The sequence below is a fragment of the Neomonachus schauinslandi genome, chromosome 2 (genome assembly GCF_002201575.2).
Source record: "Neomonachus schauinslandi chromosome 2, ASM220157v2, whole genome shotgun sequence".
In the NCBI taxonomy this organism is placed as follows: domain Eukaryota; kingdom Metazoa; phylum Chordata; class Mammalia; order Carnivora; family Phocidae; genus Neomonachus; species Neomonachus schauinslandi.
Genome location: NC_058404.1, coordinates 28129042 through 28153053, shown reverse-complemented (window position 1 = coordinate 28153053; position 24012 = coordinate 28129042). Strand labels below are relative to the sequence as shown.

The window sequence follows — 24012 nt, the reverse complement described above, 5'->3', positions numbered from 1 at the left end:
GGGTTGTCACTGTGCATTGTAGATATTTAGCAGAATCCCTGGCTTCTTTAGATGCCAGTAGCATACCTTCCCCCACAGTGTGACAACCAAAAATGTATCCAGACATTACCAAATGTTCCCCAGGAAGCAAAACTGTCTGGGTTGAGAATTATATTAAAGGTACAGTTGTGTTTATAAAATAGACAACAGTTAATTAAGATATGTTGTCTTCAGACTTCTTGAATTCTTTCATTCAGCACATTCAGTGATACAGAGATGTCACAGTGAATAAGGTCTCTCTGTTCTTGAGCTTACCTGAGGCTGAGGGAACATTGACACGGGAACACAGATGGTGGTTCTTGCATACTGTCATTGTGATGTTTGTATAGTGCTGTAGACACTGGGGGAAAAAGTCACGATCCACAGGAACTTCAGGGTTCGGACACTGTTCTTGGAGTTGAAATTGTCAGTACGGCATACATCACTAATTTAAAAAAAGTGAGTTTTTCCAAATGATATAAGTTGTGTGTGTTTCCAGAGAAGATCCACTGAAAATTGATGCATATCTTAACATTTATCTTCTTCTTCCTCTTTGTTCGTATTTTACTCAAAATGCTTTGTCCTATTGTATTGATGGAGATTTTTGTGTTAGTCCAGTAGATGGCAGTCTTAGCTTAAGAAGAAATACTGAGTGATGAAGCTTTCAGTCACGTTGAAGACTCACCCTTCATTTTATCTGTAATAGAAGCAGATGTCCTAAAATGAGATATAGCACAAGTAAGGAGAGAGCTTATTTGTAGTAATTTAGGAAGTCAAATAGGTAAGTGAACACAGAGTAGTTGAACTTAGGTATATGTCTTATTTCAGAAAGGCATTTATTTCCTTTTATCAGGATCTTATTTAGAGGCAGTATAAATGCAGTGGTCAGGATGATGGTTTGTATCTTAGCTCTGCTCCTTATTAGCTTAGGCAAGATACTACTGAGATTTCTCATCTATAAAATAGGAATAAGGGTATCTGTCTCATGGTCCTTAGGAGAATTAAATGAGGTAAAAATAAATGTGTGTAGAGCTTGGAACAGAGCCTGGCACATAGTAAGAGTAATAGTAACAGTAATATTAGCTATTATTGGAAGAATTGGAAATACCAAATAGTACCGAAATACTAGCTGTTTAAATCTTATCTGGTTATTTATTCACGTTTATTTTAGCTATCTGGTTATTGACTAAGTGATCCGTAGACTTGCGTTTTGTCAGATAGCAAAGAACCAGAGCCAGTATAACAGTCTGAGGCCACATTTGCGATGATCTTTTGCAGTTATAGAATGTTTGTTGGTGTTCCTGGTGAGAGGTCCAGTGACAGCCTGACTTTTCTTTCATTTTTTCTAACTCATTCTTTTCTGCCTAGAAACTTAAACAATTTCAGCTTTATCCTTAGAATACCGGGCTTCTCCCAGAAGCTCTTTTCCTGGGGCTCTGATGCTGTTTTAGTTCATTATTTTTTTATGGCTTTCCATTCGGATGTACTTTAAAACAATTTTTCTGATGCTCCACAGATAGAAATGAAATGTTTTTGTTTTGCTATATGCTATTATAAATAATACTTAATACTTGCACATAAATATATGTGCACTTGCCTGATTATTTCCTTACTGTAGTTTTCTTTAAGTAGAATTGCGAGATGAGAAAATAAGGCATATTTAAAACATCTTCAACACATTGCCTGTAATGCCTTTTGTAAAGTTCGCACCAATTTTGGGGGACCCATTTACCTTCACAGCAGTCTATGAAAAGGTATCCAATTCTTCACCCTTACCAGTACTAGATGTTTTTAGTTAACCCTTATTTTCTACAAGGCTGGCAAAGTTATCTTGAATTTGTATTTTCTTGCAATGACTTTATAAAATTGGAGAAAAACAGATGATTTTTCTTTGTGCCTCTGTCACCTGTACATTTTTTGTCCTTGCATACATTAAAATTAAATTTGGGATTCTGTGAGATCTTGACTTTAAAATTAGGCCCTGTTTGCCTGGGTGGCTCAGTCGGTTAGGCATCTGCCTTCGACTTGGGTCATGATCCCAGGGTCCTGGGATTGAGCCTAACGTCTGGCAGCAGGGAGCCTGCTTCTTCCTGTCCTGCTCCCTCTGCTTGTGCTCTCTCTCTGTCAAATAAATAAATGAAATCTTTAAAAAAAAAATAAATCAGGCCCTGCTTTCCATTGTTTATCTTAAGTATTTATACAGCTGTGGTACATTTTTTTTTTTTAAAGATTTTATTTATTTATTAGAGAGAGAATGAGAGACAGCAGGAGAGGGAGGAGGTTCAGAGGGAGGAGAAGTAGACTCCCCGCCGAGCAGGGAGCCCGATGCGGGACTCGATCCCGGGACTCCAGGATCATGACCTGAGCCGAAGGCAGTCGCTCAACCAACTGAGCCACCCAGGCACCCAAGAGGGAGAATTTTAAGCAGGTTCCATGCCCAGTGCAGAGCCCTATGTGGGGCTCGGTCTCATGACCCTTAGATCATCAACTGAAGTCAAGAGTCTGATGCTTAATCGACTTAGCCACCCAAGTTCCCCCATTGAAGTTTTTTTTTTTTTTTTTTAAAGATTTTATTTATTTATTTACTTGAGAGAGAGAGAGAGAGAAACAGCATGAGAGGGGATAGGGTCAGAGGGAGAAGCAGGCTCTCCGTCGAGCCGGGAGCCCGATGTGGGACTCGATCCCAGGACTCCGGGATCATGACCTGAGCTGAAGGCAGTCGCTTAACCAACTGAGCCACCCAGGCGCCCCCATTGAAGTTTTTTATTCAGGGATTTTCCTCTGAAAATAGCACAAGCAAAACTTTTTTAGCAAAGAAAGTAGTTAAATTTTTTTTTTTTTAAGATTTTATTTAGGGGTGCCTGGGTGGCTCAGTTGGTTAGGCAACTGCCTTCGGCTCAGGTCATGATCCCGGAGTCCCGGGATCGAGTCCCGCATCGGGCTCCCTGCTCAGCGAGGAGCCTGCTTCTCCCTCTGACCCTCCCCCACTCATGTACTCTCTCTCTCTCTCTCTCTCATTCTCACTCTCTCAAAATAAATAAATAAATCTTTAAAAAAAAAAAAAAAGATTTTATTTATTTGCGAGAGAGACAATGAGAGAGAGACAGAGAGCATGAGAGGGAGGAGGGTCAGAGGGAGAAGCAGACTCCCTGCCGAGCAGGGAGCCCAATGTGGGACTCGATTCCGGGACTCCAGGATCATGACCTGAGCTGAAGGCAGTCGCTTAACCGACTGAGCCACCCAGGCGCCCTAAATTTTGTTTTAATGTACTTTCAGTTCCATTGTGCCATTAAAATTTATATTGTATTTATTTTTTTGGTGGTATGTTAATATACATATTAGCTTTCTAGACCATTGCTGTCACTATTCTAATAGGTATTATTGCCTCTGTGATTGTGTCATAAGAGGCCTGAAGTCTGTAAACTCTAGACATGTCAAGTAGGAAGTCACAGTAGTTTCAGCCTTCAAGGAATTGAAACTGCAATGCTACTGGGTGTATTGACTGAAAGTTGAGTAAAAGATGTTTTTATCATATATATACTTTTATTCTTTTATCTTTTTTTTTAGCAGAAAAAAGTATACAGTTTGTTACACAGTTATATCACGTAATATTTATTCTAGATAAAGATAATTTTACATGTTGATAGTTAGAATATAACATGTCATGGGTTAAAATGCCTGAACTATTCTTTTTTTTGGATGACATACTTCAACAGCTGTGGTAAATTTGACATAAAATTCTGGTTTGGTATTTTATGTTTAAAGATTTATTTATTTTTTAAAATCCAGATCTGCTTGCTTATTTATTTATTTATTTATTTATTTATTTATTTATTTATTTATTTGAGAGAGAAAGAGATAGCAAGAAAGAGCACAAGCAGGGAGGAGAGGAAGAAGCAGGCTCCCTGCTGAGCAGGGAACCCGACATGGGGCTCTATCCCAGGACCCTGGGATCATGACCTGAGCTCAAGGCAGACACTTAACAGACTGAGCCACCCAGGTGCCCCAGATTTATTTATTTTAGAGTGAGTAGGGGGTACAGAGGAGAAGGAGAGAGAATCTCCAGCAGAATCCCCACTGAGCGAAGCACCTGACACGGCTGGATCTCACGACCTTGAGATCATGACCTGAGCTGAAATCAAGTCGGATGCTTAACCAACTGAGCCACCCAGGCACCTCTCAATATTGTGGGCGCCTGGGTGGCTCAGTCGATTAAGTGTCTGCCTTCAGCTCAGGTCATGATCCCTGGGTCCTGGGATCAAATCCCACTTTGGGCTCCCTGCTCAGTGGGGAGTCTGCTTCTCCCTCTACCCCTTCTCCCTGCTTGTTATCTCTCTCTCGCTCTCTCAAATAAATATTTTAAAAACCCCAATATTTTGTGCTGTCTTGGAATTAGAGTGATGTTTTTATTGCTGACTTAGAAGTTTGACCTGAAGCTATTTTCTCTCACATAAGCCAAGCAGAGCTAGTTGCATTAATCACATTGTTCTTTAGCCAAAAAAGTGGATAGATGGGGGACTTCTGGCTTACACTTAAAGTGGAGAAAGCTGATCAGAGCACTGTTGCGCTCATACAGCAATAATAAACCCTGAACAGCTGCAAATTTATAGTTTTCTTGAGTCCATCAGAGAGCTGAGGTTGCAGGACAACCACCTAACCTGAAATCTAAGGAAAGACAGGCACCTCCAAGAAAAGATGGGATGTAAGTACTTGTTTACGTGGGACAGACAAAATGAACACCACTCAGAAGAATTCAGTTTAAAAAAAAATTTTTTTTCCCCTAAAGATTTTATCCATTCATTTGAGAGAGAGAGAGCGCGAGCAAGCATGAGTAGGGGAAGGGGCAGAGGCAGAGGGAGAAGCAGGCTCCCCGCTGAGCAGGGAGTCCCACGTGGTGCTTGATCCCAGAACTCTGGGATCATGACCTGAGCCGAAGGCAGACACGTCACTGACTGAGCCACCCAGGCGCCCCTAAAATTTTTAATGAACTGCTAAAGGCTTAAATTGGACTAGCAAGAAGATACAGAATCCTTGGGAGCTGAGAACACATGGGAGGGAATTCATACCTACTTGCAGGCTTTCTTCCACAGACTTCACTGGTTGCTTATAAAAAAGAGGATAGGACTGGGTACTGTCCTCATTGGGCAGGCCTGCAGGAGGACAGTGGTAGATGCTTCAGGAAAGACATGAAGCCCTGTTTAAGGCTTCTTCCTGCCTCTCTGCTGTGAGACAGAAGCCCTAAACTGCAGGGGGAATGGAACAGAAAGAAAACCTTCCACCCCTGGGGAAGGGGCAGGAACATGTGCTGGGCCCAGGACTTCAGCACAGGGGGATGGGCAGGAACATTGAGAAGGCCATATGCCAAGATACCAAGAACATAGTACTTGACTGTCACCACGGCTTAGTCAGAATTTCAGAGAACTCCCACTCCATACCAGGCTAACAGATGTAGAGTAATGGGTAACAATGGAATTCTGTGAGAGTTGCAGGAGCTTCGAGGCAGAGAGACTGTATGAGATGCATGCTAAATGGAAGACCTAAAACTGTAGGTTGAGTAGACAATGAGAAAAACTCTCTGGCAAACAAGCCTCTACCCTAAACACAAGGTGTGGCTAGAGCAGTTTGAAGCCTGTGGTGCATTATAGGTATCCATAGCAGCAACGGATTCCAAACCAAGCTCATGTTCTGACAATAGAATGACTACATCCACACCCTAAAGGCCTAGCATAAGGAAAGATAGGGTCATATCCAGACACAAAGACTGTTTATCTCAGTCTCAGTTGTCCTACAGAGGATATCCTGCTTTTAGTATATATTTGTGTGTGTGTATCAGGCATAAAAACAAGGAGAAAAGCGATAGAGTATTGAGACAAGGGAATTAACAAAATTCGTGGGACACAGGTACTGGAAATTGTTAGACATGGAATTTAAGATAACTATGATTTATATGTTAAGGCCTCTGGTAGAAAAGGCAGGCAACATGCACGATTGTGTAGGATATTTCAGAGGTAGACATTATAAGAAAATCAAATGAAAATTATTTTTAAGATTTTTTTTTTATTTGAGAGAGAGAGAGGAGAGCACAGAGGGAGAGGGAGAAGCAGACTCCCCGCTGAGCAGGGAGCCCAATGTGGGGCTTGATTGCAGAACCCCAAGGCTATGACCTGAACTGAAGGCAGCCGCTTAACTGACTGAGCCACCCAGGTGCCCCCAAATGAAAATTTTAGTAGTGAAAAACACAGTAATAGACAAAGAATGCCTTCAGTAAGCTCATCAGTATACTTGGCATAACCAAAGGAAGAACCAGTAAACTTGAACATAGACCTGTGCAAATTATCTAAACTAAAATGCAGAGAGAAAGCTGCGAGATAGTATCACATGGTCAGAATGTATAATTTAAATCCCAAAAGGAGAGGAGAAAGAGAATAGGGCAGAAGAAATAATGGCCAAGGATTTTGAAAAACTAATGGTAGACACTGCACCAAAGATCCTAGAAGCTCAGAGAATGAGGCAAGATAATCCTCCAAAACAAATGACAAGAAAAGCACCCAGGCATTTATATTCAAACTGCTGAAAGTTGATGATGATGAGAAAATACTGAAGGTAGGAGCACCTGGGTAGCTCAGTCGGTTGGGCATCTGCCTTTGGCTCGGGTCATATCCGATGCTTAACCATCTTAGACACCCAGGCACCCCAAAAGGGAAGAACTTTCAACCTAGAATTCTGTACCCAGCAAAACCAATTTTTTTTTAAGGATTTTATTTATTTTAGAGAATGAGAGGGTGGGGGGAGGGGCAGAGGGAGAGGGACAGGCAACTCCCCACTGAGCAGGGAGTGTGACGTGGGGTTCTATCCCAGGACCCCAAGATTATGACCTGAGCCAAAGGCAGAGGCTTAACCGACTGAGCCACCCAGGCACCCTAAAACCAGTCTTTTAAAAATGAAGGAGAATTTCAGAGTAATATTCTCATGGTACCAGAGAAACTGAGATAAGTCATTATCATAAGACCTGCATTACCAGATTCAATAAGGAAATTCTTTCAGGCAAAAGGGATGTGATACTAGATAGTAACTTGGATCTGTACAGATAAGTAGGTGTGTTGTAGCAGGTGAATATAAAATTCATGTTTTTCTAATTAAAACGTTTAAAAGTATACTAAAAATTTTTTCTTATTAATTGCTTTGAGCTCAAGGGGCACCTGGGTGGTTCAGTTGGTTAAGTCTCTGACTCTTGATTTCAGCTCAGATCTTGATCTCAGGGTCATGAGCTCAAGCCTCACATTGGGCTCCATGTATAGAGCCTACTTAAGAAAAAAGAAAAGGGGCACCTGGGTGGCTCAGTTGGTTAAGCATCTGCCTTCGGCTCAGGTCATGATCTCAGGGTCCTGGGATCGAGCCCCACATGGGGCTCCTTGCTCAGCGGGGAGTCTGCTTCTCCCTCTGCGCCTCCCCTCCCGCTTGTGCTCTCTCTCTGAAATAAATAAAATCTTAAAAAAGAAAAAAGAACGATAACTGATTATAAAGGAGAAGTATTAAAATATATTTTATGTTTACAGCAAATATAAAAGTAAAATTTCTGACAGCTCAAAAGTCAGAGAAGGATACTATTATAACATCTTTTTAAAATTTATTTTTATTTTTTTAAAAGATTTTATTTATTTATTTGACAGACAGTGAGAGGGAACACAAGAAGGGGGAGTGGGAGAGGGAGAAGCAGGCTTCCAGCTCAGCAGGGAGCCTGATGTGGGGCTCGATCCCAGGACCCTGGCATCAGGACCTGAGCCAAAGGCAGACACTTAACAACTGAGCCACCCAGGTGCCCCTAAAAATTTTTATTTTTAAAGGTTTATTTATTTTAGAGAGTGTGTGGGAGTGGGGCGGGGGGCAAAGAGAATCTCATGCAGACGCCCCACCCACCGAACATGGAACCCAACATGGGGCTCAGTCTCATGACCCTGAGATCTTGACCTGAGCCAAAATCAAGAGTCAGATGCTTAACCGAGTCACCAAGGTGCCCCACAATTACAGCATTTTTACATTATATGTGAACTGGTATAATTTACTTGCCAGCTAGGCTCTGATTAATTAAACGTGTATTATAAACCCTAGGACAACCACTAAAACCATTGTTTTCGAAAAACAAGTAACTATAGTTAAAAATACCGTATTATACATTTGAAAGAGAGTAGTAGATCTTAAATGTTCTCATCACAGGGAAAAATTGAAACTATAGGGGCACCTGGGTGGCTCAGTGGGCTAAGCGTCTCAGCCCACATCATGATCTCGGGGTCCTGGGATCGAGCCCCGCATCAGGGTCTCTGCTCAGTGGGGAGTCCGCTTCTCCCTTTGTGTGCATGCGTGAATGCTCTCTCTCAAATAAGTAAAATCTTAAAAAAAAATTGTAATTGTGTGGTGATGAGTGTTAAATTACTTTGGTAATTGTTTTGTTATATATGCATATATCAAATCATTGTGTTCTGTACCTAAACCTAATACAGTGTTGTGTCAGTCATATCTCAGTAAAAAAGTATAATGTGCCAATAACAGATAGAAAATGTAATCAGAAAAAATACACTCACTTAATTCAAATGAACACCGAAACAGAAGGAAAAAAAACAAGGAGTACATGGAATAGAAATGGTAAGGTGATAGATTTTATTCCAGCCATTCTTAATAATTGTGTTAAATGTAAATCATTTAAACATACTAATTAAGACTTTCATCTGTTTAAACATCCAAAATCATCTAACATACTTTTCACTGTTAAATTGTTCAAACATAATAATTGAGACAGATGTAAATTGTCTAAACATAATAATTAAGACACAGATTTTCAGATTAGATACAAAAGCAAGACCCTGGTATATACTTTCTATAAGAAACTCACTTTAAATATGAAGACATGGGTTAAAAGTAATGTACAGCCAGTGTGGAAGGCAGTATGGATGTTCATCAGAAAGTTAAAAATAGAACTATGCTCGCATCCAGCAGTCGAACTACTGGGTATTTACCCAGAGGATACAGAAACACGAACTCAGAGGGATACATGCACCCCTCTGTTTATAGCAGCATTATTTACTTCCAAGATACGGAAGCAGTCCAAGTGTCCATTGATTGATGAATGGATAACGAGGATGTGGTATAGCCTGGGGAGCTCTAGCCCAGGGTGGCCCTTGGAGGGCTGGCCTGACCCCAGCTCTGGTTTCTGGGCCAGTGGGTGGCTGCTCACCATGCTGGGCTAGCACCTGCACTTCCAGGAACCTGAGGTCGGCTGCTGTGGGAAATACTGCCTTTTTGGCTTCAACATTGTCTTCTGGGTGCTGGGAGCCCTGTTCCTGGCCATTGGCCTCTGGGCCTGGGCTGAGAAGGGCATTCTCTGCAACATCTCAGCACTGACAGATCTGGGAGGCCTTGAGCCCGTGTGGCTGTTGGAAGCGGTTGGAGGTGTTGTGTCAGTGCTGGGCTTTGACAGCGGAATTGGGGCTCTGTGGGAGAACACCTTCCTGCGCAAGCTTTTCTCCGTGTTTCTCAGCCTCATTTTCTTCCTGGAGCTGGCAACAGGGATCCTGGCCTTCATATGCAAGGACTGGATTCAAGACCAGCTCAGTTTCTTCCATCAATAACAATGTCAGGAATCTCTTTGCTAGGAATAGTGGTTTTGCTGTGGAGCCCGAGGGCCTAATGGTTGGCCCCTCAATCTGTATTTCAACTGCACTGACTTGAACCTGAGCCAGGAGCGCTGTGGGGTCCCCTTCTCCTGCTGCGCCAGGGACCCAGCAGAAGATGTCCTCGATACCCAGTGTGGCCGCGATAGCCAGCTCACACTGGGGCTGGAGCAGCAGGGCTCCATCCGCACTAAAGGCTGCATGGGGTCTTTGTGGGCATCGCCCTTCTCCAGATCTTTGGTATCTACCTGGCCCAGAACCTTGTGAGTGCCATCAAGGCAGTGAAGGCCAATTGGTGAGGCTGCCACACTGGTGCACAGGGAGCTACCATCTCCACTCCTGTTGGGTGGTGGGCTCCCAAGGGGACCGGGAATGGTACAGCTAAGAGGGCGCAGGCCAGGTGGGGTGGGAGGGGCCATATCCCCACCCAGGCTGGGACACACTTCTCTGTGCATGACTGTGTGAGGCAGGCCTGGGGCCCGCTGTTGCCTGGGACACAGCTTCACGAAGCGGCTTCAGAGCTGTCTTTTCTACTAGCTGTGACCTTGACCCTGCCTGGAGCCCACTTGAGCCTCATCGGTGGCCTTAGACTCTAAAATGGGCCCAAGAATTTTCTCTCCCTTGCTTGCCTCTCCGGATCAAACATGGTGATGGCTAGAAACTACTCAAACAAAACCTTAACCCTGTTCCTCCCCACCCCCCAAAAGATATTATTTATGTATGTGTGTTTGTATCGGGCTCCTTGCTCAGCAGGGACTCTGCTTCTCTCCCTCTTCCTTTCCCTCTGTACCACCCCCCTGCTCATGCTCTTGCATGCGTGCTCTCTAAAATAAATCTTAAAAAATTTGTAGAATTTTTGATGTAGTGAAAAGAAGGGCCATATGCACCCCAATGTTCATAGCAGCAATGTCCACATAGCCAAACTGTGGAAAGAGCCGAGATGCCCTTCAACAGATGAACGGATAAAGAAGATGTGGTCCATATATACAATGGAATATTACTCAGCCATCAGAAAAGATGAATACCCAACTTTTACATCAACGTGGATGGGACTGGAGGAGATTATGCTAAGTGAAATAAGTCAAGCAGAGAAAGTCAATTATATGGTTTCACTTATTTGTGGAACATAAGGAATAACATGGAGGATATTAGGAAAAGGAAGGGAAAAATAGGGAGGGGGAATTGGAGGGAGAGATGAACCATGAGAGACTATGGACTCTGAGAAACAAACAGGGTTTTAGAGGGGAGGGGGGAGGAGGGATTGGTTAGCCCGGTGATGGGTATTAAGGAGGGCACATACTGCATGGAGCACTAGGTGTTAATACAAAAACAATGGATCGTGGATCACCACATAAAACCAATGATGTATGGTGACTAACATAACATCATAAAATTAAAAAAATAAATTAAAAAAATAAAGGACACCACAGGGATGGAAGAAGCAAAAAAAAAAAATCTGTAGAATTTTAGTTTTTTCTAATTTACATAAATGAGATCACCCCATATCTGTTAGCCAATCCTTAGGTGTTTTATACTGCTTTCGTTAGAGGTCTTAGCACCCAAAAGAGATGATAGAGGTCAGATGATGATGATAACAATAACAGGTATAGTTTTTTTCTTTGTGGGAGATATATACATTAACTCTAATGTCTACAGCTCTATGAGACCGGTGGTATTATCCCTGTTTTGCAGATCAGGAAATTGAGGCAGAGGGGTTAAGTGACTTGCCCCGTGTTACGTAGTAAATGGAGTGTCTGGATTCACACCCAGGCCATCTGGTTCCCAGGCTGTACTGTACGAGTCTGCTAATTTTGCGTTTCACAGGAAAGATCTGGGCATAGCCAAAACGTGAATGAGTTATTTAGGAATTTACATAAAACCTCTTTAATGAGTTTGCTTATTTCCTTTCCTTTGCTGGCATACTTTGTTACACAGTTTTCATTGTTAGCTTAAGTGGGACAGGGATCTCTTCAATTCAGAGGATCCAATCTGAATTTGTAAATTCTAGCTTGTTTTTCTTTTCTGTTAGATTTCTAAATCTGTTCTTACTTTATTTACTATAGTTTAGAGCATGCCTGACTTTCATGATACTTGGAGATCTTCTGCCAAAATAAATCCATCTGCTTTTAAATTTGGTATCCCCTAATCATTTGCTGTTTTCAGAAAACAGAAAAGCCAAAAACCAAACTGACAGAAAAAGAAAATAGAGCGTTCAGATCTTGGTTTCTAGATAACATTCTCCAATAAATGCAGTCCGGACTCCTTGATGAAATGGTTGATTCCAAGTTTGGGGAAATATGAGCTTGGAACATCTTTTGGTACTAGAAAGTAAGTGCTCAACAAAACAAAAAGAAAAAGGAAAGCAAGTAAAAAAGATACAGGGACAGTCTGAAGGGGCTCTGAATAACCAGAGCCAGCAAGTTTGAATAACAATGATAGTAATTGATTCTAATCCGTAAAATAAGTATCCATGAGTCCATACTACATCAAATAACAACTGAATAAATGGAGAAAGAATAGTCCTTCCTTACAGTAGAATTCTAATTTACACATCTGGAAGGAATGATGGAAATAATTTGCCAATAGGCAGACCCACAAGTAATAATTATAGGCAGGAGCTATCAGTGGATGCTAAAGTTAGCAAAAAGTGTGATGAGAAGTGGAGTATTTGCTTAGTCTCAGTAGATTTCCCCATAAGGTCCTCATTAATTACAAAGGGAAAAATAATAGCTTCATGGTGGAGAAATCTGACAGATACCAGCTTCACCAGCGATCAGTTTATCAGCCTCAGTAATAAGACATTGACATCATGTACCCTTTGCACTGAGAAGGGTGCGTCATTTCTGTGACAGTCTTGCCAAAAATGTATAACTTCAATATAATCATGAGGAAATACTAGACAACCCCAAAGTGAAGGCCATTCTGTAAAATAACTGAGCCAAACTCTTCAAGAGTCTTTATGACCTCTTGGTCCCCCATCTCCAGGTTTTTTGGTTTCAAAAGTCTCCCTTGTTAATGAACTGTTATAGCTTCTTACCCCATATAAAACTTTGATTCCCTATCTCCTTTCATGTTTCTTTTTACTGATAGGGAGAGGAAATGGAGTATCCTGAGCTCAGGGGTTGAACAGGAATTTTTAACTGTTTCATTGGAGAGAACTGCTTTTTTGGACTAAAAGGAGAATGTCAGCTTCAGGGAGTTTTCAGGGACACAGCCCTTCATTACCAGACTCAGAATAGAACACTACTGTTCCCAGCCCCTTCTGCTACTCACGGTCCAGCATTTGAGTGTTCTTGTCTTACTTCCTTTGATTTTATAATGAAATCTTAGGTGTGCAGTTTTAGACCAGAGGACATAATAGCGAGGCCTGGATTTTTATCACAAATGCTATAGCTTGTAAACATCTGTTGTAAAATCACTACTATCTTGTTGGCAGAGTTTCAGAAACTCTGGAGGAGCGTCACTGTGGATTCAATGGATGAGGAGAAAATTGAAGAATATCTGAAGCGACAGGGTATTTCTTCCATGCAGGAATCTGGACCAAAGAAAGTGGTATGTAGTCCCTTGACGAAAAAAAAAAAAAAGTAATCCTCTGTTCTTTGAACTGTGAGCCTGCTTCCTGTTCTCTCTGAAGAGCGGTAGTTGGTTCTCTCTTCCAGTTTTTTCTCAGTGTCCTAATCAGTGATCTTGGTCAGATGCAAACCAGATCATGTCTGATTTATTGGGGGCCAGTGGATCTCTGTCCCCGGGTGCTGCGGCCCAGGCATGTGAGAGCTTTCCTCATTACCTCTCCAGCCCCTGTCTTAGCAGGGACTACTCTTAAGGTCGAGTCATACCCAACATTTTCTAGTGCCCACATGTTGCCTTCCCAGTTTCTAAAAGGAGCTTGCTTCGTCATCTTGGCCTTCAAGACCTTAATTGTGCTCCCCTCCCCCTTGCTCCCTGTGGTCTTGGTCCCTGGCTCCCCCTCAGCCCTGATCACATCGTTGTCCTTGTTGACTTTCAGATTCCTTAGGAACCAGATACTGTATAGTCCCAAAGCCCGATCAAAGGAGGGGTTTGTAATGGAAAGATGACTTGTGAATCAGTTGTCTGTAGTCCAAGGACAAACCCAGTTTGGGGAATAATTCACCAACACCCTAACTGTAGGTGCTCTGCTCCTCCCCCTTTCCAATGTCTACCGTCAGTCTTTGTAGCTTGCCTTCTTTGGGATTTTGTGTGTGTGTGTTTTATTCAGTGAATTTGTAGGACTCCCTAAAAGGTTGGATTTATTGCCCAGTGATCTCCATGAATTAGTGTAATTGCAGCACTTTTTTATGAGTTATTTTCTCCTATCGTTGCTTAGTTTGTTGACTTTCTTTTAAAAATGTGATTTTAAATTTCAAGGACACAGAAAAGAATGGAGAATAATATTTAACAAATCTTTGTGTGCGTAGCCACTTCCCAGTTTTGCTGTATTTCGGTATTTTGCCTTATTTACTTCAGATCTTTTTTTATTGGTAATGGTGGATGTATTTTTAAACCTAAGTATCGAGAATCGTTCTGGGGAGTTTCTTGTGCCAGCCCCGTTATTCCCGGTGGCGGTGTGCACGTCTGTGGTTGGGGGTTGGCATGGGCAGCTGGGCCACCTAGCAGGAAGAAAGGTTTCTGCACATCGTTAGTAAATTCTTGCTATTCAGCCCTTCTGAGTAGCTGTTTCTGTTTTTACCTTTTCTTGTAGGCCCCTATTCAGAGGAGGAAAAAGCCAGCTTCACAGAAAAAGCGACGGTTTAAGACCCACAACGAACATCTGGCTGGAGTGCTGAAGGACTACTCTGACATTGCTCCTGGCAAATAGCAAACAGTTTTGTTCATGAGCAGAGTTAACAAAGTCAAGATCTTTCTTGTTGATGCTGGGCTCTGAAGACTGTCTTCCCATTCTACTTCTTGGACTGAGGAGAGGAGCAGTTCAGTTTACAGAACAAGAGCAAATTACCAAACTCAAAGCTTACTTTAATTGAATGGGCTAATGAGATATGTGATATTCCCTGTTAACCTTCTGTTACTTCTGGGGGAAAGGCGCTTAGCATGGCATGCAAGTGTCTTTGCTACTTATCTCTATTTCTAAGTGGTTCCTGGTTCCATTTCTCTTCCTTTATTACTTTAGAACAAGTTTGCAGATAAATAGTCTTGAATGCAATATTTGTTTATTCCAGAAGAACATATTTATAATAAAATCATTGTAGAAGGAACTCTTAAGATGTTAGTGAATTCAGTTTGTTTCTTTCTGTCCTTGGCAATGGCAGATGGCAGCTCCGGTCTTTAACTCCCACAGGATGCATGTTTGGGATGTTGTTGAAGACTGTGATTTGTGCTGTGGTGCTGAGCATATGGATCTCACAATTGGAACACAAGATGTGCCTCTTGTTAGCAAATGTGACAATAAAGATACACTACATGTGATTTTTAATGTTTTTTTTTTTTTTTAAAGCCTAAATCAGTACTGAGCTTCTTGGATTTTGCAAGTCCTTTTGGCTCATGCCATCTCCAACAAAGATAGGTAGAGTCTTCTTGCCAACCTGAACGTCATCTTTACCCTGTTCCAACCCTCATGGGATTTGACCCTGATTTTTTTCTTGGGGAGACTCCCTCGGTCTTCCCACTGGCTGAGCTCAGAGCCATTATCAAAGATGTGAGTTCTTAGCAGTCATGGTGATATATAGGAAGGAAGTCTGTGTGGTTATTGCAGCCTTCTGTGGTAAACTACCTGTTTTCCTTACCTCTGCTTGTTACTTGGTATGGTGGTCCTTTGGGTTGGTTCTTAGAGTCCTCATATCGTAAATTGAAATTGCAGTGGATTATAAAAATAAGGTTCAGTGTTCTCAAGAAAGGTGTGATGGTAACCCAGAGCAGTAAGTACTTTGTGCAGATCATGAGCTTTTTTGCTGTTTTAGTTCTCTTTATCCTTCTGATTTGTGTCTCATCCATTTACATAGTCCTGTTTTTGTTTCCTCTTTCTTACATCCCAGCACCAGAACATGGCCCCAGAAGATGTAAAGCTGAGGGTCCCCACGGTAATTTAGAACACGGGAAACTCAGTGTGTCTTTGTTACCAGGTTTTTTTGTTTTTGTTTTTGTTTTTTTGCCAGTAAGGAGGAACTTCTAATGTCTTATGACATAAAACTAGTTTTCTTGTAGAAATTCTGAAGCTAGCTTATCTCTAAGTATGCCTACTTTTGGTGGTCTGTATACATCATTCTGTTTTATTTTCCAGTAATATTGAGGTATAGTTGACATACAGCATGACTTTAAGGTGTACAGCATAATGATTTGACTTATATGTATTAGGAAATGATAACTACAGTAAGTTTAGTTAACATCCATCATCTCCTATAGGTACAAAAAATAGAAAAAAATTTTTTCCATGTGGTGAGAACTCATAGAATTTACTCTTAATATATGCCACATACACCTTCCATATATGCCACAGAGCAGGGTTAGGGTCATCATCCCGCTGTACATTACATCCCAGTCCTGACTTATCTTGGAACTGAAATTTGTACCATTTGACCACCTCCACCCAATTTCCCCTGCCGCACCCCTGCTTCTGGTAACCACAAATATTATTTCTTCTGTGAGTTTTTATTTTTTTGGTTTCACATATAAGATCATATAGTATTTTCCTTTGTCATATTTCACTTAGTGTAATGCCCTCAAGGTCCATCCATGTTGTTTCAAATAGCAGATTTCATCCTTATTACAGCTGAAGTATTCCATTATAGAATAATATTCTATTCCATCCACATCTTTATTCACTCATCTGTCGATAGACGCTTAGGTTGTTTCCATGGGGTGCAGATAGCTCTTACACATACTGTTTTCATTTACTTCGGGTATATTCCCAGAAGTGGGATTGCTAGATGACTTGGTAATTCTGTTTTTAATTTTTTTGAGAAAACTCCACATTTTCTGTAGTGGCAGTACCAGTTTACAAACCCACCATCAGTGCACAAGGGTTCCCTTTTTTCCACATCCTTGCCAGCATTTGTTACTTCTTTTTGATGCTAGCCATTCTAATAGCATCAGAATACTTCATTGTGATTTTAATTTGCATTCCTCTAATGATTAGTGATGTTCAGCATCTTTTCATGTGCCTGTTGGCCATTTGTGTATTTTCTTTAGAAAAGCGTCTGTTTCAGGTCTTTTGCCCAGTTTTTAGTTGGATTTCTTTTCTTTCTTTCTTTCTTTTTTTTTTTTTGCTATTGTAGGAGTTTTATATTTTTGAGTGTTAACCTCTTATTAGATATATGGTTTGCAAATATTTTTTTTCCCAATTCATACGTTGCTTTTTCATTTTGTTGAGGATTTCTTTGCTGTGCAGAAGCTTTTTAGTTTTATATAGTCCCATTTGTTTATTTTTTATTTGTTGCTTGTGCTTTAGGTGTGATTATCTGAAAAATCATTGCTAAGATCCATGTCAAAGAGCTTTTCTCCTGTGTTTTTTTCTAGGAGTTTAATGGTTTCTACTCTTACATTTAAGTCTTTAATCCATTTTGAATTAAGTTCTGGGAGTGGCGTAAGGTAGAGGTCTAGTTTCATTCTTTTTTTTTTTTTTTTTTTTTAAAGATTTTATTTATTTATTTGAGACAGAGAGAATGAGAGAGAAGAGCACATGAGAGGGGGGAGGGTCAGAGGCAGAAGCAGGCTCCCTGCCGAGCAGGGAGCCCGATGCGGGACTCGATCCAGGGACTCCAGGATCATGACCTGAGCTGAAGGCAGTCGCTTAACCAACTGAGCCACCCAGGCGCCCTAGTTTCATTCTTTTATGTATGAGTACCCAATTTTCCCAGCACCATTTATTGAAGCAACTCTTTATTGAGAGTTCTTGGCTCCCTTATCAAATATTAGTTGACTCTATTTGTTAATAATATTTGATACTGTTTCAGTTACTATAGCATTAATACAGCTTGAAGTCAGGAAGTGTGATGCCTCCCACTTTGTTCTTTCTCAAGGTTGCTCTGGCTATTTGGGGTCTTTTGTGGTTCCTTATAAATTTTAAGAGTGTTTTTCCTACTTCAGTAGAAAATGCCATTGGAATCTTGATAAGGATTTCATCGAATCTGTACATTGCTTTGGGTAGTATGGACATTTTAACAATATTTATTTGTCCAATTAATTTAGTCTATGAACACAGGATACCTTTACATTTGTCTTGATTTCTTTCATCTGTGTCTTGTAGTTTTCAGTCTAGAGCTCTTTCACCCCCGTGGTTAACTTTATTCCTAAGTACTTTATGTTGTTTTTGATGCTTTTGAAAATGGAATTTTCTTTTTTCTTTTTCAGATAATTTGTTGTTAGTTTATAGGAAAGTTGCTGATTTTTAATGTTAATTTTGTTTCCTGCAACTTCACTGAATTTGTTGATTAGATCCAGCAGTTTTTTTGGTGGAGTCTTTAGGATTTTCTTTCTATAAAATCATGTCATTTGCAAATAGGGACAGCAGTTCTTTTTTTTTTAAAGATTTTATTTATTTATTTGAGAGAGAGAGAATGAGAGACAGAGAGCATGAGAGGGAGGAGGGTCAGAGGGAGAAGCAGGCTCCCCGCCGAGCAGGGAGCCCGATGCGGGACTCGATCCCGGGACTCCAGGATCATGACCTGAGCCGAAGGCAGTCGCTTAACCAACTGAGCCACCCAGGCGCCCGGGACAGCAGTTCTGATGCTTATTTTTCTTGCTTGATTGTTCTGGTTAGCACTTCCAGTACTGTGTTGAATAGGATTGGTGAGATTGGGCACCCTTGTCTTGTTCCTGATCTTCAAGGAAAAGCTTTTAACCTTTCACCATTAAATACGATGTTAGCTGAGGGCTTGTCATATATGGCCTTAACTCTGTTGAGGTATGTTCCTTTTGTATCTGATTTGTTGAGTTTTTATCGTAAGTGGATGTTGAATTTTGATAAATGCATTTTCTGTATCTATAGAGATAATGATTTTTTTCTTTCATTTTATTAATGTGATGTATCACACTGATTGATTTGCATATATTAAACCATCCTTGCATCTTAAGGATAAATCTCTCTCTGTCTTTCTCAAATAAATAAATTTGATCATTATGAAAGAGCTTAATGTGTTGCCAAATTTGGTTTGCCAGTATTTTACTGAGAATTTTTGCATCTGTGCTCATCACGGATATTGGCCTATAGTTTTTTCTGGTAATGTCCTGTTTTGGCTTTGGTACCATTGTAATACGCTTGCCTTATAAGATGAGTTTGGGAGTGTTCTCTCGGAGTTTTTGGAAAGGTTTGAGAAGGATTGGCATTAATTCTTCAAATGTTTGGTAAAATTCATTCTTTGAAGCCATCTGGTCTTGGGCTTTTCTTTGTTGGGGGATTTTTGATTGCTGATTCAGTTTCCTACTAGTAATTGGTCTATTTAGATTTTCCACTTATTCTCGATTCAGACTTGGTAGGTTGTATTTTCTAATAAAATTTTCCATTTCTGAGAGCCTGGCTGCCTCAGTCAGTAGAGCACAAAACTCTTGATATTGGGGTCCTGACTTAAGCCCCATGTTGAGCATAGAGCTTACTTAGAAAAACAAAAACAAAAATTTTTTTCCATTTCTTCTAGGTTGTCCAGTTTGGTGTACAGTTGTTCATAGTAGCCTCTTAGGATCCTTTGTTCTTCTGTGATATCAGTTGTAATGTTTCCTTTTTCGTTTATAATTTTGTTGATTTGGAATCTCTCTTTTTCTTGGTTAGTCTAGCTAAATGTCAATTTTATCTTTTCAAAGAACTATCTCTTTGGTTAATCTTTTCTATAGTTTTTCTGTTCTCTATCATAATTTTTTTTAAATTTTCACATCTAGCTTTTTAATTTTTTTTAAGATTTTATTTATTTATTTGAGAGAGACAGAGAGAGTGAGCATGAGCAGGGGGAGGGGCAGAAGGAGAAGCAGACTCCCCATTGAGCAGGGAGCCCGACATGGGGCTCACAGGACCCTGAGATCATGGCCTGAGCCGAAGGCAGATGCTTAACCAACTGAGCCACCCAGGTGCCCCAAATAGAAATCATTAAAAAAAAATTTACCAAGACTTATTTTTTTGGCCTAGCATATGGTTTATCCTAGAAAATGTTCCCTGTGTGCCTGAGAAGAATATGTAGCTTGCTCTTGTCAGATACAACGTTCTATATTTGGTTGTTAGGTCCATTTGGTCTGTAAGTATTGTTCAGATCTGTTTCCTACTGGTTCTCTGGATGATCCATCCATTGTGGAGAGTGGGGTATTAAAGCCCCCAACTATTAATATATTGCTGTTTATTTTTCCTTTTAGCTCTGTTAGTTTTTGCTTTATATATTTGGGTCCTCTGATATTGGTGCATAAATATTTACAATTGTTTTATCTTCTTGAAAGATTGACCCCTTTATCATTCTATGATGACCTTTGTATCTTTTTACCATTTTTGAGTTTTATTTTGTCTGATACATATATATCTACTCCTTTTTTTTTGTTTTTGGTATCATTTCCTTAAAGTATCTTTTACCATCCCTTCAATCTTAGTCTGTGTGTGTCTTTAAGGCTAAAGTGAGTGTCTTGTAGGCAGCATTTCATTAGATCTTGTTTTTTAATACAGTCAAGGTGTTCTGTGTATTTCAATTGCAGAATTTAATCCATTTATGCTTAAAGTAATTATTGACAGGTAGAGACTTATTGTTGCTATTTTGTTAAATTTTTTTTAGATCCATTTTTGTAGTTTTGTAGATCCATTGTTCCTTGTTTCAAATTTTGTCTTTTTTTTGTGTTTTGATGTCCTTTGGTATCAGTATGCTTTGACTTCTTTATCATGTTCTTCTGTGTAATCACTGTACATTTTTCCCTTGTGGTTACCATGAAACTTATGTAAAATATCTTAAAATTATAACACCGTATTTTAACCTGATAACTTCAATAGGATTTCTAAACTTTACACTTATCTTCCTGCTCACACTTTAGGTTATTGATATTGTTTACATATTTTTAATATTGTGTAACTAATAATAGATTATTGTTATGTCTCTTTTTTCCTGTGTTTTTAAACTTTTAAACTAGAGTTGTAAGTGAACTATGCACTGCTATTACTATGTTACAGAATCTAATTTTGACTGTATTTACCATTATCAGTGAGTTTTATGCTTTCTGTGTTTTTTCAGTGTTACTTAGCATCTTTTTTACTTCCCTCCTAAGAACTCCCTTTAGCATTTCTTATTAGGCAGGTCTAATGATGTTGAACCACCTCAGCTTTTGTTTGGGAAAGTATTTTTCCTCATTTCTAAAGGCCAGCTTTTCCAAGTATAGAATTTTTGGTTGACAGTTCCCCCCCCCCCCCAACATTTTGAATATGTCATCCTATTCTTCCCTGGCCTAAAACCTTTCTGATTAGAAATCCTCTGATTAGGGGTGCCTGGGTGGCACAGTGGGTTAAGCGTTTGACTCTTGGTTTTGGCTCAGGTTGTGAGATTGAGATTGAGCTCTCTGCGCTCAGTGTGGAGTTGGCTTGGGATTCTCTCTCCCTCTTCCCCCTGGGATTTCTATTTCTTTGTTGAACTTCTCGTTTTGTTCATTCATTGTTTTTTGACATTGTTGTCTGTGTAATTCGTTAAACTTTAAGAGGATTATTTTGAAGTCTTGGACAGTTTGTAGATCTCCATTTCTTTTGGACCGTACATGTTTACTTTAGCAGAGACAGTTCCTCATCAGTCAGCTTAGTTTGGGCTTCTGGATGTGTCTGCTAGTAACATCATCGGGCAGGTAGGGTTTGCTATCAGCTCTATTTTTGATGAAGCCACTGCCCAAGCTCTGAGGTCAGGGAGGCTGGGGGTGTTGGATAGGACTGCTGGCTTGGTTCCCTGCCAAAGTGAGTCTAGAGGATGGACTCTGCAGTTGCCTGGGTTCTCTGGTCAGGCTTTCTAGATGGGCAGGACTGGGTCCTATACTCAGGTGGGGCTACGAATTAGCCTCTCCGCCCTGCTTGGGCAGCAGGACAAGGCCCCAGGGCCTGCATGGCTCGGTGTTTGGTACCCAAGTAAGGCATGACTGTACCCTGAATTCCCTGGCTAGTCGGGGCCCATGGTTTTACCTTGTGGACGGGGAGTGTGCTCTGTGTTCTCCGTTCAAGTGCTACGGTAAGCAGGGCTGTTGGGTGGTCCAGGCAGCTCCCTGTATGCTCTGGTGAGATTCCCTGGTGGGCGGGCTGAAAGCTATATTCAGCAGTGGGTGGGGCTATGGATTCGTTTCCCTGCCCAAGCTCAGCAGGAGCTTCAAGGTCAGTAAGACTGTTGTCTTGACTCAAGCCAACGCACATCCCAAGTTCTCTGGCCAAACAGGCCCATTTGCTCTGCAGACTCCTGAGGCCTGCCTCCCAGACTCAGCGTCGTGGGTTGTGCAGCTTTCCACGTATCCTGGCCGGACTTTCTGGTCAGGCAGGGTCAAGAGCTACACTCAGCATTGGGCAGGCTTATGGCTCCCTCCAGGGCTGGAAAATCGCTTCATTTGAGGACCTAGATCAGGCAGCCCTGCTCCCCACTGAGCCCCCTGGTCAGAGCGCATCACCGACTTCCTTCTGCAGATGAACAGAGCTACTGGTTGGGACTGCTGCTTGGGAGCTGCAGGTAGGAGCTTGGGCTGCCAAGATCTGAGTGCTGGTTGTTGCAAGCCCTTCCTCCCTTCTCTGTCACTGTCAAGATTCCCAGTGGTCAAACTCCGCAGATGCCCCTGAAATCCTGGTGCAGCCGGACCCGAGTTGGTGCTCCTAAGAAGTGACCCACAATGTTGGGAAGCTTGCTGGCCACCCTGGCAGTTTTTCCCACCGGAGGAAATAAGGCCAAGGGGAGGGGAGGCACAGACAGTGAGTAGCTGCTCCCTTTATTCTTCTGATACGGTCTGTCTTGGTCTCCACGGTGCAGGAGGGTGCTGCAGCCTCCCCCTTGTGTTCCAGAATTCTCTCAGTGGTCTTGTCCTTGTATAGTTGTTGTTCTTGTGACGGGGAGCAAAGTCAGGAATGACCTAAGTCACCATTTGGTGATGTCACCTGTCACCACCATCCTGTTTCATTGGTTAGGTCTGGAAATGCATTTTGGGCATCTCAAACAGTTCATCTTGTTTTGCAACGAGACATACCTGGTGGCCGCCATCACAGACTCTAAGGTCAGATACTTTTCGGCTAGGTGTGTTAGTAGTAGTTTCGAGCTAAGCCTGTGCTCCCAGTATTATAAACTGGCATGTTGATTTCTTTTGTCTAAACTTTCAGAAAGGAGGAAACTGAGATATAGAAATGCAGTATTTTGCTAAATTGTCACACCTGCAAATTCTGTAGCTTTACCTCATTCACTTGCAATTTTTTGTGTTATGCCTTGATCCCCTCTCCCTGCTACGTGGAAGAGAAATTTCTCCATCTACCCCTTCTGGTGGTCTGGGTGTTGGGGCACCTGGTGACACATGGTGAGAGATGTAGTCTTTGTGGGAAATTGGGAGAGGGCCCCGGTTGTGTCGCGTTAAAAAGGACGTCTTTTACTAGTTCTGGGTGTCTAAAAACATACCCCCTCGAAATTCAAGTTAGAGTGGAAGTCCCGTTCTTGCTGCTGCCCATCTCTGCTGGGCCTGCTGGCCATCTAGAAGCAAGTGGGAGTGGGCATGGCTGGCTGATTTCAGAGGTGAAGACAATCTGCGGTGCGTTTTGATCTGTAATTGAGGGACAATCATTCGAGGCTTTTAGGGGAGAGCTAAGAGAAATGTAGTTGTGCCCGGACAAAACGTAATCATGAACATCCAGCCGCTGCCGTCACCCCCTAGCAGTGTGGCGAGATGGCAGTGGGACCTGGGGATGGAGGGGCTCGGCAGCCCGGGAGCAGAGTCCCCGTGAGAAGGCCGTGCGGGGGTACCCACTGCTTCTGGGCCGCGCTCGCGGGGAAGGCACTGCGCACACGCAGTCCTCGATTTGTCTGGGGAGCTGTTTGAGGTCACAAGCAGACAAACCATGTTCTGAATGGGGGATTATGGCATTTGGATTTATAAATTCCCCAATTCCTACCAGCTAATGACGATTTTCTGTGGCACAGCGGAGACTCAGGGTCCCCTCTTCCCCGTAGCTGCTGTTTTTATAGGTTTCATTTGCCAGGAAGATTTTGGGTTTTCTGAGGCTTTTTTGGGTTTTCTTAACAAGCCACGGCCAGCATAGTCCCCGTGCAGCAAGGCTGGAGTTGTGTCGTGTGGACAGCAGTGATGGCCCATCATCATGCACTGCTGTCCTCGGCTTCACGTAGGACGTGACGTTCCTTCCGGCGTGTTTTGTGAGCTTGTCCTGGGCTTGTCTCGGTAG

At 41.7% G+C, this 24012-nt stretch overlaps 1 protein-coding gene, 1 long non-coding RNA gene and 1 pseudogene across 3 annotated transcripts in view; all 3 read left to right on the top strand.

Annotated features, from left to right (window-relative positions):
* GTF2E2 (general transcription factor IIE subunit 2) overlaps nucleotides 1-14921 on the top strand; it is a 67700-nt gene extending 52779 nt beyond the window's left edge. For both annotated transcript variants that reach the window (XM_021694121.1, XM_021694122.1), the window contains exons 7-8: nucleotides 13120-13235; nucleotides 14404-14921. In XM_021694121.1, the coding sequence (XP_021549796.1) occupies nucleotides 13120-13235; nucleotides 14404-14520 (233 nt within the window). In that variant the 3' untranslated portion in view covers nucleotides 14521-14921. The remainder of the gene's footprint in view (nucleotides 1-13119; nucleotides 13236-14403) is intronic.
* On the top strand, nucleotides 9249-9982 carry LOC110584072 (annotated as a pseudogene).
* An 862-nt stretch (nucleotides 14922-15783) lies between the features above and the next one.
* Nucleotides 15784-21350, top strand: LOC110584260. The gene is made up of 3 exons (XR_002480564.1): nucleotides 15784-16003; nucleotides 19574-19578; nucleotides 21339-21350. It is a non-coding gene; the product is annotated as an uncharacterized LOC110584260 (long non-coding RNA).
* Nucleotides 21351-24012: the final 2662 nt, after the last annotated feature.